We start from the raw sequence: 14,652 nt of genomic DNA, 5'->3' as shown, positions 1-14,652 counted from the left end.
CATATATATATATATATATATATATATATATATATATACACAAGATGGGCTTCTTTCAGTTTACATCTACCAAATCCACAAGGCTTTGGTCGGTCTGAGGTTATAGTAGAAGACACTTACCCAAAGTGCCACACAGTGAGATTGAACCCGGAACTATGTGGTTGGGAAGCAAGCTTCTAACCACACAATCACTCCTGCGACTAAGTGAATTTAAATATATTAAAAATTTGACGGTAATCTGAATGCTAAAGGGTTAAGTAATCAGCATTTCTTTATACAATTGTCATCATCCATACCAATGAGTGCAGTCTTCTCTCACAATATGTTTCTTCTTATGTCCAAAATCTCAACCTCAACACATTTATACTTTGTTGTACCTGCACACCCATCAGAATATACTAGGTTCATTCTTTTCTCATCTTCACATGTCCTCTGGCTTCAGATCACACATCTCACTATCATGTGACATTGTTAATTATACACAAGCATTGTTCAATATGCCTTTCACTCTGAGGGAGAGACCTTTTGTTACCTAAAGAGGTAATAACTCTTTGAATTTTCTCTATCCTCTTCTTATTCTAGTAACCATACTTTCAGAATTTCTTCCTCCACTGCTAATCAGGACCCCCTAAGTAACAGAAATTATGTACTACTTCTAGGAAACTTCCTGGGCATTTGAGAGAATCTATTGTGTGTTCTTAATGTTTATTGCCCAACCACATCTGCCAAAATCAAAGTCTACTTTCCAATTAACCTTCTTTTATGTGATTATGAAAACTCCAAACTGTACACTAAATTTGTTGTTCTACATGTTACTAACTCACACCTTACTAACAGCACTCCTATACATGGCTTGTATGGTTCTCACAAGCCTTTCGTTTACTCCTAGCTTCTTCAGAGGCCATCAAATGAGAGTAAGGAAGAAGCTTTCACCAGGCCAACAAATGCCAAGTACAATGACTTGCTTTTAGTTAAATACTTCTGCAGCTGTCTTACAAGAAAAATGGCATCTATAATGCCTCTCCCTGGCACAAAACCAAACTGCATCTCATCTCGACTAATTCCCCACTATATCACCTCAGTCTGACCAGGACTTTGTACTAATCATAAATTTGGTCTTTTGCCCTTAGTAGGTTGTTCCATAAGTTTATCAGAATAACTTTTACAAGTACTAAAGTTTTATGGACTCTCATGCTATCTTCCATGGGTTTTTTAGAACTTTTTGCAGACACCATCACACATTTTATTTTTCTATCTTGTATATTCAAAGAGTCCATTTTCAGTTTCCTTGAAAATTGACTTCTTTGTTATAGATTTTTTTTTTTTACTGTTTAATCAGGTAGGAAAGACAGAGCCCACAACTACTTGCCTCTTCTGCTCTGCTTAGCTACCACTCTAACAACAGAATGACTTAAGAGAAATCTCTATCATATGCATTACATATATCAACTTTCTGTTCCAGATATTTAATCATGTTTTTTTTTTCTTACATATGAATAATTTGAATACCTAGAAGCGGTAAAACAATAATATATACATGTATATTTATCACATTATTTTTTATATGACTTTAATATGATTTACAGACAAATCTCACTCAAATTATACTCTACTTTCATAAACACAGTTTTATATCCAATTCTTTTTGCATTTATATCCATTTTTACCCTTGGTTTGCATGTATATTGTGTGTATTTTTTGTATTTTTGTTGGGATAATTATTTTCATGTTTAGATGGCTTTCATATTATTAACTCTCAGCTATGAAATAAAAGTGTGATACAATTTTCTTGATCTGTTAGGGAAAGTAGAGCTGAGTCACCTTTCATACTCAGGGTTATTGTTATCAAAATTAGAGGGTCCCAAACATGCTCAGAACATTCTTATATCTTTTAGTTAATGTTATCAGCTGGTTGTTATCTAAAAGATTCCATCCTGTCACAATAAACAGTTTCCTCTATATATGTGGGTGTACCTAAATAACCCACAAAGGAAGGAAGTAGTAGGTAAGTTAAGAAGGTTTAGGGAGATAGGTAGGTAAATAAGAGTAAATTGAGAAGTAAATGTATCACTCAATTTTGACAATGAATATTCTTTTTGTTCAATCAAGTGAACTGCCTACTCATTGATATAGCAAGTAAGTGGCAGAGTATTCCATGCACATATGTACCTTAACATAATACTCAGACAAGATGGCCTTTTGAATTACAGGTACAGTCCATCTGACAAGCTTCCATACACTCAGACTTTATCTGCTCAATTTCATTCACAAAGCTTGAGATGACCTGAGGATATGGTCAAAGACAATTACCCAACATGTCATGCAGTGGGATTGAAACTAAGACCTCATGATTGTGAAGTGAACTTCTTAACCACTTGGCCATTATATATACACACATATATACACATGTATGTGTGTATGTCCAAACACTCTATATCCTTGGTATGTTTGAGGGCAGAAACTATATTTCAAGTGAGTTAGGGACCAGAAGTTTATGAAATAGAATGTTCTGGAAACTGGGAGTTGTAAAATATTTGTAATAACTATAAGAACATTAGAAATGTGATGTTTGGGTAAGCAAGGTGGACAGTACCTACCCCAAAAAACACTACAAACGTAAGTTATTAAATATAAAATGTATATTTCTCCTTATAACTGCTAATGCTTAGAATTCAGTATATAATTCAACAAATGATTACTATTTTGATGTGAGGTTCAATTTCCACTGTCTTTCAATATCATTATATATACTAGTACTTAAAAGCTTTTAAACTCATGTGATGTGAGTTCAGCAGCAGAATGAATTAAAGAGTCATAAAGGCAGAAATTATTCTGCATACAGAGTGGTAAGTATGCATATCTGTGTAACAGTGTATATTTGCTTGTAATTATTGAAAATTTATGAAACATTACATTGCATGTGGACACATAAAATAGTAATAATAAATATGTGTGAAAGTGTAAATACAAGTATATAAAAAATACAAATACATGTATCTACCTTGTATTTATAATAGTGTTTTTATGTTTGGTTACATGCATACACAAGTACACCTACTCAAGTTTTTTTCTTTCTTATTGATGCATATTTATATATGCGTGCATGTGTATAATTTCTAAGTAAATATTTTTAATGTCAAAATATATTTACCAACAGTCTCAATAAGGTCTTTTATTGATGATTTACTCTATTGATACATACTACCTTGGTAGATAAAGCAATTAAGGGTATGAAGACAAGGAAAGTCCCTGGCCCATCAGGAATCACTGCAGAGATGCTCAAAATATCTGGCAGTGTCAGCTATAGCCTAGTCACCTGTATAGTCAACCAGGTGATACATGAAGGAGTCATACCCAATGACTGGTGTAGCAGCACCATAGCCAACTGCTACAAAGGTAAAGGTGACGCATTAGATACAAATAATTACAGAGGTATCAAGTTGTTGGATCAGGTAATGAAAGTCACGGAGAGGGTCATAACCCAACTAATTAGGGAGAGAGTCAGCCTAGATGAGATGCAGTTTGGGTTTGTACCAAGGGAAAAGCACCACTGATGCTATATTTCTGGTAAGACAGTTGCAGGAGAAATACCTAGCCAAAGATAAACCTCTGTACCTGGCTTTCATTGACATGGAGAGAGCCTTTGACAGGGTCTCCTGATCTCTTATCTGGAGGTCAATAAGGAAACTAGGGATAGATGATTGGTTAGTGGGAGCTGTGCAAGCCATGTACAGGGATGCTGTCAGTAAGGCAAGGGTTGGCAACGGGTATAGTGAAGAATTCCGGGTAGGGGTAGGGTCCACCAAGGATCAGTACTCAGCCTCCTCTTATTCATCATAGTCCTCCAGGCAATAACAGAGGAATTCAAGACAGGATGCCCCAGGGAGCTCCTCTATGCTGATGACCTTGCTCTAATTGCTGAATCACTATTAGAACTAAAGAAGTTTCAGGTGTGGAAGCATGGATTAGAATTGAAGGGCCTTAGAGTCAACCTAGTTAAAACCAAAGTCTTAATAAGTAGGAAGGCAGACAAACCACAAATCCCTTAAGGTAGATGGCCCTGCTCAATCTGTAGAAAAGGCGTTGCTAGAAACTCCATAAGAAGTACTCAGTGTAAGCTATGAACACATAAGAGGTGCAGCAATATCAAAGGAAGGCTAACTGGAAAGATAGTTTTTGTACGTGGCAAATACCTCAGGAGCAATAAACACTGAAAATGTGCAGAGAACAGCTTCTGTCACATTCCAAGGAGAAAAACTACAAGTAGTTGATAGCTTCCATTACCTAGATGACCGAGTCAGTAGTGGGGGTGGATGCTCTGAAAGTGTAGCTGTTAGAATAAGAATAGCTTGGGCTAAGTTCCGAGAGCTCCTACCTCTGTTAGTGACAAAGGGTCTCTCGCTCAGAGTAAAAGGTAAACTGTATGACGCATGTGTACGAACAGCTATGCTACATGGCAGTGAAACACGGGCTGTGACTGCTGAGGACATGCGTAAGCTTGCAAGGAATGAAGCCAGTATGTTCCGCTGGATGTGTAATACAGTGTGCATACAAGACAGAGTGTAAGCGTCCTGAGAGAAAAGTTGGACTTAAGAAGCATTAGATGTGGTGTATAAAAGAGACGACTGCGCTGGTATGGTCATGTGCTGTGAATGGATGAGGACAGCTGTGTGCAAAAAGTGTCACACCCTAGCAGTTGAGGGAACCTGTGGAAGAGGTAGACACAGGAAGACCTGGGATGAGGTGGTGAAGCATGACCTTTGAACATTGGACCTCACCAAGGCAATGACTAGTGACCGAGACCTTTGGAGATATGCTGTGCTTGAGAAGACCCTGCAAACCAAGTGTGACCATAACCTGTGGCCTATGCCAGTGGTGTATAACCAGCCCACTTATGAGTACCCTTCATTCATTGGACAATAAACTTTGCTTGCGAAGACCTGTTGAGGTAAGTGAAATCAAAATCGCTGACGTGACCAATAACAGTACTGCCTGATTGGCACTCATGCCAGTGGAACACCATTAAAAGCACCATCTGGGCATGATCGTTGCCAGGGCCACTGACTGGCTCCCGTGCCGGTGGCACATAAAAAGCACCATTTGAGCGTGATCATTGCCAGTGTCGCCTTACTGGCACATGTGTCGATGGCACGTGAAAAATAACATTTGAGCATGGTCATTGCCAGTGTCGCCAGACTGGCTCCCGTGCAGGTGGCACTTAGAAAATACCTTTTGAGCATGGTCACTGTCAGTACCACCTGACTGGCCCTCATGCCGGTGGCACGTAAAAGCACCCACTATACTCTCAGAGTGGTAGGTGTTAGCAAGTGCATCCAGCTGTAGAAACTTTGCAAGATCAGATTGGAGCCTGGTGCAGCCTTCTGGCTCGCCAGTCCTCAGTCAAACTGTCCAACCCATGCCAGCATAGAAAGCGGACGTTAAACGACGACGATGATGATGATACTGCTAATGCTGTGCAGTTACTCATAACAGATGCTTAATATGTATGAACAGTGTTAATGCTAAAAGCACTAAAGAGATGAGAAAACATTTATGGAAGCACATCATTGACAAATTTGAAAACAGTTACACAGCAATGACTCCCCATAAGCTTATAATTAATTCACAGAGGCTGTAAAAAGATCTAACAGAAAAAGAAGCTGATGTGAAAGGTGTTATGTATCATACATTTAGTCTCAGTAGTAAACTTCCTTGACATTTTGGATATTGAGCAGCACTAAATGAAAAACCCTACACCTGTATGCGTGTATATATACATGTATATAACAATCAAATATTTCAAAAAATATAAAAAACAGAAAAAATTTTAGGAGTATGATAAATCTTACAATAGATGTGAGCAAAATGATGATTAATTTGAGAAGGTACCAGACTACCTGTTAAAGAGTCTACTATCAGCATTGCATGGGTTCATGGACAAAGCATTCTACTTTCAATTACCTAGTTTCCCTAACTTTAAAATCAAGGTGAATTATCTTAAATAATTGGTGTGTATTATATGCTATGCTGACAAATTCTGCTGAAGGTTTACAATTTTTCTTTCAGTTCATTTGAAAACCAGCAATACCGCCCATATTCTTAGTCAACTTTCTCAGACTGGTGAGATTATGCTGTTGAAATTCAGTTTGCACTTCTAGCTAATATTTTGAATGAAAACATGTGCAAAGAATGGGTTCCAGAAGATTATAATACAGAGAAAGCAGAATTAAGCTTGTTTACAAGTCTAAAGAAGTGGGTTTTGACAAAGGAGAAATGATTACCAGCTTACAAAGAGTAAAGACACTTATAGTGATCATAAAAAAGATAGAGAGAACACAACACAATAGATGGTTAATAATTTACTGTAATGTTGAAAAACAAAAAGGTTTACTAACATATAAATGACTAATTTTAGGAATAAATCACTTGAAGGGGATGGAAGTTGTGAAAGAAGGAGACCCAGAAAGACATAGGACAAAGTATTGAAGGTCAATCTCAAAACGCTGAACCTTACAAAGGAGATGACAGAGGATCAAGATATGTGGTGCATTGCCTGTACTTAAGAATACCCACCCACCCACCACAACAGAATCGAGATCCTAAAACCAAGGTGCAACATAAAAAGCATTGGTGTGGTGCTGATGCCACACAAAAAGCACCCAGTACACTCTGTAAAGTGATTTGGCGTTAGGAAGAGCATTCAGTCATAGAAACCAAACCAAAACAGACTATGGAACCTGGTGCAGCCCTGGCCTTGCCAGTTCCTGTCAAGCATTCCAACCTATGTCAGTAAGGAAAATGGATGGTAAATGTTGATGATGATGATGCAAAATGTGAATAAAGATATAGAAAAGAATTAATAGTATATCCTGTACATGTGTCCAACTTAAATATAATTTAATGCAACACTACCCAAAACATTGTAAATAAAATATCCAAATTACTAAAGAGGCAAATTTTTTAAATTATTGATTTTTGTCTAATTTATTGCAGATTAATTCAGCTAATTCTCAATGTTTTATTCAACAAGTAACTGTTTTGAAACTGATGGAAATAGTACTCAGAAAATAGAAATCAAAGAATATTAAAAATAGAAAAAGTTCTCTGGAGCTGAACAAGGAGTGAGATGCAATTTGAGCAATGATAATATTGGTGATAACTTAATGCAGCAAGCTCAGAAATTTTAATTAAAATTACATCCACAGTTAGATGAAAGAATCATTAGCTCAATGATCAATTCTATTCAAGAAATATAGGGGAAACAACCCTAAAATGTTGAATATTTAAAAATAGAATGCATGCAATGAAGTGGAGAGTGAGTGGATTGTAATAGTACAGTGACAACTCTGGACATGTTTTGGTATTATTAGATCTCCTCAAACTGAAAATATAAACCTACAACTTCTAAATATTCATGTGCGCTGTCTCATTCTGTATAAAACTAATTGCATATCTTGTCTCTAGCTGGAGCATGTGATGCTGTATAGTAGTGAAATGAGAGCATTAAACAAATTAATTTTGCAATAATTGACAAGGAATGATTAAAAAGCCACTGAGTCTGCAATATTAATTTAGGAAAGTGTACAAATAAATTGAAAAATCAACCAGACACTAAATAATATCTGCAAAAGAGTGGATGCTACTGACAAATGGATGTAATATAAATGGATGATACATATTAATAGTTACTGCCAAGCTAACATGGCAGTCCAGGAAAATAGGACAAATGCCATGTTAGCTTGTCAATAACTATTAATATCCAGTACCGCTGCCGTAATCTCCTTTAGAGAGATTTAGAAATATTAATATTTCTATGGATGATGCATACTTAAAGGAAAAAATGCCATGCACTGAGGCATTAGCAGTAGATGTAGAGCAAAAGTATTAGCAGTAGATGTAGAGCAAAAAAGACTTGGAAAGTAGTTGGGTCAATCTAAGAATATTAGACCTCCCAGATAAAATACCATATGATCAAGAATCAAGAATCATCCAAACCATTCAAACATAAAACAGAAATGTAGAACAATGATGATGATGCTGACAATAATGAATAGATTTTCTCATTACTGAATGAGCCCTACTATTTATTGCCTTTGTATGTATTATACTGGCTTTTGCATGGACCACTACTCCAGCTAAGGTAGTTATTTACTCACTACTGTCTGCAAGTTGTTACCCTCAAATTTCAAAGATATCATTAACTTTGTAAAATGGAATCCGCACCTCACCCCCACCAAAAAAAAAAGGTTTAGCAAGAAGTAAAATCTAAACGATGTAATGAATATATTATTCCATATAAGAGACATGTAGGGTAAAACTTTATGCAATTCTTTTTACAGGTTTTGTAATACAAACAGGAAAATAGAGCTCAAAACATGAGTGCATATATATATTGTTTTTATTTTACTTGGCAGAAGTCACAGAGCGATTCAAGGGTCAAGAGTTTTGTGGATTGGTATTTATCAAACTCAACCAAGTAGATGTCCCTGCTCGATCTGTAGAAAAGGCGTAGGTAGAAATTCCATACGATGTACCCAGTGTAAGCTATAGACAAAAGGTGCAGCAATATCAAAGGAAAATAGTTTTTGCGTGTGGCAGATGCACAGGGGCAATAAACACTGAAGATGTACAGAAAACAGATTCCATCACATGCCAGGGGGAGAAACTAGAAGTACTTAATAACTTCCACTACCTAGGTGACCAAGTCTGTAGTGGGGGTGGTTGCTCTGAGAATGTAGTGGCTAGAATACTAGCCTGGGCAAAGTTCAGGGAGCTCCTACCTCTGCTGGCAACTAAGGGCCTCTCGCTCAGGATGAAAGGTAGACTGTATCATACATGTGTGTGAACTGTCATGCTACACGGCAGTGAAACTTGGGCCATGACTGCTGAGAACATGCATAGGCTTGAAAGAAATGAAGCTAGTATGATTTGCTGGATGTGTAATGTCAGTGTGCATACATGACAGAGTGTAAGCACCCTGAGAGAAAAGTTGGACATAAGAAGCATCAAATGTGATGCGCTGGTATGGTCATGTGTTATGTATGGATGAAGACAGCTGCGTGAGGAAGTGCCACTCCCTAACTGTGGAAGGAACATGTGGAAGAAGTAGTGAAGCATGAAGGTGGTGAAGCATGACCTTCAAACACTGGGCCTCACAGGGGCAATGACAGGAGACCGAGACCTTTGGAGATATACTGTGATTGAGAAGACCCGGCAACTAAAGTGAGATCGCAGCCACACATGTCCAGCCCTGTTAAGAGTAACCCTGATGCGTCTTGAAATATGATACGCATGAGAAGACCTGTTGAGTCAAGTAAAACCAATACCATAGCTGTGACCAGTGCCCCCTGACTGGCACCCATGCCAGTGGCACATAAAAAGCACCATCCAAATGTGGCCAATGCCAGTACCCACTGACTGGCCCCTGTGCCAGTGACACATAAAAAGCACTGTCCAAACGTGATCGAAGCCAGGCCTGCCTGACTGGCTCCTGTGCCAGTAGCACGTAAAAAGCACCCACTACACTCTTGGAGTTGTTATCCAGCTGTAGAAACATTGCCAGATCAGACTGAAGCTTGGTGCGGCTACTGGCTCTCCAGACCTCAGTCAAACCGTCCAACCAATGCCAGCATGGAAAACGGACGTTAAACGATGGTGATGATGATGATGAACCAATAAGTTTGATAAGTGCAAATGGTCAAAACCCTTGGCCCTTGAGCCACTCTGCAACTTCTGCTTGGTAAAATGAAAAAAAGAATGCAGTTCTTTTTAGTGATCTCATAATCGTCAATATTTAGATTAATATTTAAGAAAAATATTTAAGAGCATATGATAAAAGGTACTCAAAAGAGATGTTACAGGTTTTTATGTGTACAAATTAGATGAATAAAGATTGTACAATCTTGACGACAGACAGAGGAGAGGTGACTGGAAGTAAATTGGAATCAAGTAGTCTGGTTCATTATCAAAACCTAAAGATCAAGTACAATTAATTGTATATGTATCTTTGGATTGGAGTCAAGTTGCATTCCCACTGTGTTCATGGATTGTTCTTCTATCGTTTGAAATGCTATGTATCATCTGATAAAAATGTTTTTTTGCTATTAAAAAATGCATTAGAAACAGCTGTAATGAATTGACATTTATCCATAGTTTGTTCTTTATTTATTTGCTTATAATACACCAAAAGTGATTCCTGACCCATCGGACATCCTGGAGTATACCAAACACCATACGACCAATACAATGTGCGCTTTGGACCAGCCCCTAGGCGTTACATACTCGTAAGGGTTAAATTCTCTGTATGCATAACCTGAATATTTCGCTGGATGTACTTCAGTACCTAGTATATTTATTCGACTAAAGGTGGTGATTACAAGTTAATTTGACCCAACTTGGAGCCTATCATTTAAGTACATGATTCTCTCCTAAATACTTAACATTGTGTGTGTGTATATATATATGTGTGTGTGTGTGTGTGTGTGTGTGTTGTTTATCAGGTGACTGCAGCCATGCTGGAGCACCGCTTTGAAGGGTTTTAGTCGATAAAAATCAACCCTAATACTCACTTTTTTTTTTTAAGTCAGAAACTTATTTGGTCAATCGCTTATGCCGAACGGGTAACTTATGGGACATAAACAAACCAGCACCGGTTGTCAAGCGGTGAAGACAGATATATATATGTGTGTACGACAAGCTCCCACACAATTTCCATCCACCAAATTTACTCAAAAGGAATTAGTCGGCTCGGGACTATAGGAGAAGAAACATGTCCAAGGTGACGCGCCGTGGAACTGAACTCACAACTACGTGGTTGCGAAGCGAACTTAACGACACAGTCATGTCGATAATGGTAATGTATCTACTACAACCTACTTGGTTTAGTTTATGAAACCGAAATAAGAAAATGCAATCAACATTTTATGAAATATTTTGCTAGCTTTATACTAACATTCAATAAATAAAACCAGCTGAAAGAATGTCAAAGAAAAGGAGAGAGAGAGAGAGAGAAGTCGAGAAGGGGTCGAGCAGAGAGAAGCGAGGAGGCGATATTGTATGTTTCAGTATTGTAAATTTTACGTTTGTATTGATTAACTGTCATATTTTAATAAAGAGATATTTCTAAAATATTGGGTATAATATTAACAAAACAAATAATAATAAAATTATGATTACATTGGCTACTACAGTTCGAAGGACTAAAAACTGGTGGTTAAATTGTCAACATTTAGCAAGTGTTAATTAAATATACTGTATACAGTCTGTGCAAAAGTTGAATATTTCGTCAAGAATAAACTTTCAAGAAAAGGAAAAGAAAAAACGATACGTAAGTTTTTAGTTATGGAAAAATAAATGAATTAATAAATTCGCAGGTGTTTCCAAAACTGATGCATGTTGAAGTTTACTAAAGGAATCACTTCTTGTTTCATTTGGGGAAACAAGACACGCGAAACAATGATTTTTATATATGAAAATAAATAGAATATAAACGACACACATACATACACGTGTGTCAAGTGACCGTAGTATATAAATAATAGCCTGAAGAAAATTAAATGAGATAAAAATTGGATGAACTCACTTCGATTTGATTGAGAAAATCCCGATTAGTCGAGACCTTAGTGATATCTTCGAAGTCGATGTCACATTGCAAAATCTTCGGAGAAAACAACTCATTCAAACTTTTTTGCGATGTCACATTAATATATTTATTAGCCCAGGGACAAATGGGAGGAATTCTTAGCGTCATCGGCCGGTTCTTACGTTGTTGTTCTGGCGACATGTTATCCAGTCCCAACTGGGTTCGCATCATGTTGTAATTGTTGATAATTACAGGCCATTCCTGTGACCAAGGAAAAAAAGAAGGGTCTTTTTTGTCGTGGGTTTTTTTGCCATTGGGAAAATGTAGACTACAAACACTTGTGTACTTAGAATCGATACGTAAGTTACTGTTTCTTATGAGTGCAACCCAAGTAGCACGACGGGTTTCTTCCTTAGGGAGACTATAGAAACGAATTCTTGCATGTCTTTTAGAGTCGGCAGAACAGAAAGGGATACAACAATTAACATGTGGCATTATTGCTATTAATTGATTTTTAAACGTCTCCCACCTTTTTTTTTTTAATTTTCATGTATTGAAATGTTTTCATGGGGACTGATGGAACTTAGGTGTAAACAGTTATGGCGGTCACCTTCCCCGATTGAATCCCATAATGCATCAGCGAATTTAGAATAAGAGGTGAGAATGTAAAGAGAACAAGGGCTGGTTTTGATTATTCCTCTTTGATATTACAATTCCTTTAATGTCTTGAGGAATGCTTGCGAAACTGGGCAATAAGTTTGGACTTCCTCATTGATTGACTCAATAATGCTTTAGGGGACGAAATGTACTGAATCCTTTCATTTGAAAACGTATGAAGTTTATTTGTTTAGCAAACAGTAAAATCCCTACGATACTAAACTTCAGTACTTTGTCTCTATGTTTCTAATTTTGGTAAAGCCATTGGACTCTTGCATCCAGGTTGCAGAGACTGAAGACAGCATTCACATTTGTATATTTATGTCTTGGATAAAGTGTTCTATTTTGCTAGCTCTAATCAGGGGTAATTGTTTTTTCAGTGTGATACATGGAGGCAAATTGAGAAATATAAATTTTATATATTTAACATAATAGTAAAAGATCTGCAACAACATTTAAAACTGTGAACCTAGAAAGTGATAGTAGCACTCCAAAGCAATGGTTCTCAAATTTATTTTGTTGCAGAAACTGATATGATTTTCCCAAAGTCATGAAACCTATGCTTACAAAACACCTCTGCCACCTTAATGAAACCAAAATTATTTCAGAGAAAGAATTTATTAACAGGAAAAAAACAAACAAAACCAACAAAAAAATGTAAAAAATAACTTACTATTTTGAAAATTGCATATTCCATTTTTGTTTTAGAAAGAATTCTGAAATTTTATTAAAAAATAGCTAATTCATAACTTTTTTATTCTTATTCTTATACTTGTTTCAGTCATTTGACTGCAGCGATGCTGGAGCACTGCCTTTAGTCAAACAAATTGACCCCAGGACTTATTCTTTGTAAGCCTAATACTTATTCTATTGGTTTATTTTGCCAAACTGCTAAGTTACAGGGAGGTAAACACACCAACATCAGTTGTCAAGTGATGGTGGGGAGACAAACACTGACACACAAATGCATTCATATATCATCATCATTGTTTAACGTCCGCTTTCCATGCTAGCATGGGTTGGACGATTTGACTGAGGACTGGTGAAACCAGATGGATACACCAGGCTCCAATCTGATTTGGCAGAGTTTCTACAGCTGGATGCCCTTCCTAACACCAACCACTCTGAGAGTGTAGTGGGTGCTTTTACGTGCCACCGGCACAAAGGCCAGTCAGGTGGTACTGGCAACGGCCACGCTCAAAATGGTGTATTTTATGTGCCACCCGCACAAGAGCCAGTCCAAGGGCACTGGCAACGATCTCACTCGAAAGTCCTTACACATGCCATGGCACAAGTGCCAGAAAGGCGACGCTGGGCAAAGGTGCCATCCCGATTTCGCTTTTGCTTTCCCCAATAAGTCTTCGCAAGCTGAGTTTTGTGTCCAATGAAGGAGATGACATTGGCATGGGTGCCAGTCGTCGAATTTAGTTCGGTTTCGATTTCACTTGCCTCAACAGGTCTTCGCCAGCGGAGTTTAGTGTCCAATGAAGGAAAGTTACGCATAAGTGGGCTGGCAACACCCCTGGCAGAAACCTTGGATTTAGGTCTCACTTGGCTTGCCGGGTCTTCTCACGCACAGCATATTTCCAAAGGTCTCGGTCAGAAGTCATCGCCTCAGTGAGGCCCAATGTTCGAAGGTCTTGCCTCACCACCTCAGCCCAGGTCTTCCTGGGCCTACCTCTTCCACGGGTTCCCTCAACTGTTAGGGTGTGGCACTTTTTCACGCAGCTATCCTTGTCCATTCTCGCCACATGTCCATACCAGCGCAATCGTCTCTCTTGCACACCACAACTGATGCTTCTTATGTTCAACTTTTCTCTCAAGATACTTACACACTGTCGGTTATGCATACTGACATTACTCATCCATCGGAGCATACTGGCTTCATTCCTTGCGAGCTTACGCATGTCCTCAGCAGTCACAGCCCATGTTTCACTGCCATGTAGTATGGCTGCTCGTACACATGCGTCATACAGTCTGCTTTTTACTCTGAATGAGAATCCCTTTGTCGCCAGCGGAAGTGAGAGCACTCTGAACTTTGCCCAGGCTATTCTTATTCTAGCAGCTACACTTTCAGCGCACCCACCCCCACTACTAACTTGGTCACCCAGATAGCGGAAGCTATCAACTACCTCTAGTTTTTCTCCCTGGAATGAGACAGAAGTTGTTTCCTGTTTGTTTACAGTGTTTATTGCACCTGAACATCTGCCACATACAAAAACTAACTTCCTAGTTAACCTGCCTTTAATATTGCTGCACCTCTTATGTGTCCATAGCTTGCACTGGGTACATCTTATAGAGTTACTACCTACACCTTTTCTACATATTGAGCAGGGCCATCTACCTGAAGGGGTTTGTGTTTTATCTACATGTCTCTAAATCTCCGTCCATTTGCAGGGTCTTTAAGCTTCCAC

General features: G+C 38.1%; 1 protein-coding gene across 1 annotated transcript in view; it reads right to left on the bottom strand.

Annotated features, from left to right (window-relative positions):
- Positions 1 to 12,226, bottom strand: part of LOC106873460 (uncharacterized) — a 20,612-nt gene extending 8,386 nt beyond the window's left edge. The window contains exon 1 of the mRNA XM_052976405.1: positions 11,582 to 12,226. Within this exon, the coding sequence (XP_052832365.1) occupies positions 11,582 to 12,076 (495 nt within the window). The 5' untranslated portion in view covers positions 12,077 to 12,226. The remainder of the gene's footprint in view (positions 1 to 11,581) is intronic.
- Positions 12,227 to 14,652: the final 2,426 nt, after the last annotated feature.

The sequence above is a fragment of the Octopus bimaculoides genome, chromosome 2 (assembly GCF_001194135.2).
Source record: "Octopus bimaculoides isolate UCB-OBI-ISO-001 chromosome 2, ASM119413v2, whole genome shotgun sequence".
NCBI classification, from domain to species: domain Eukaryota; kingdom Metazoa; phylum Mollusca; class Cephalopoda; order Octopoda; family Octopodidae; genus Octopus; species Octopus bimaculoides.
The sequence above is the reverse complement of the archived record's forward strand: the minus strand, read 5'-3'. Positions and strand labels throughout refer to the sequence as shown.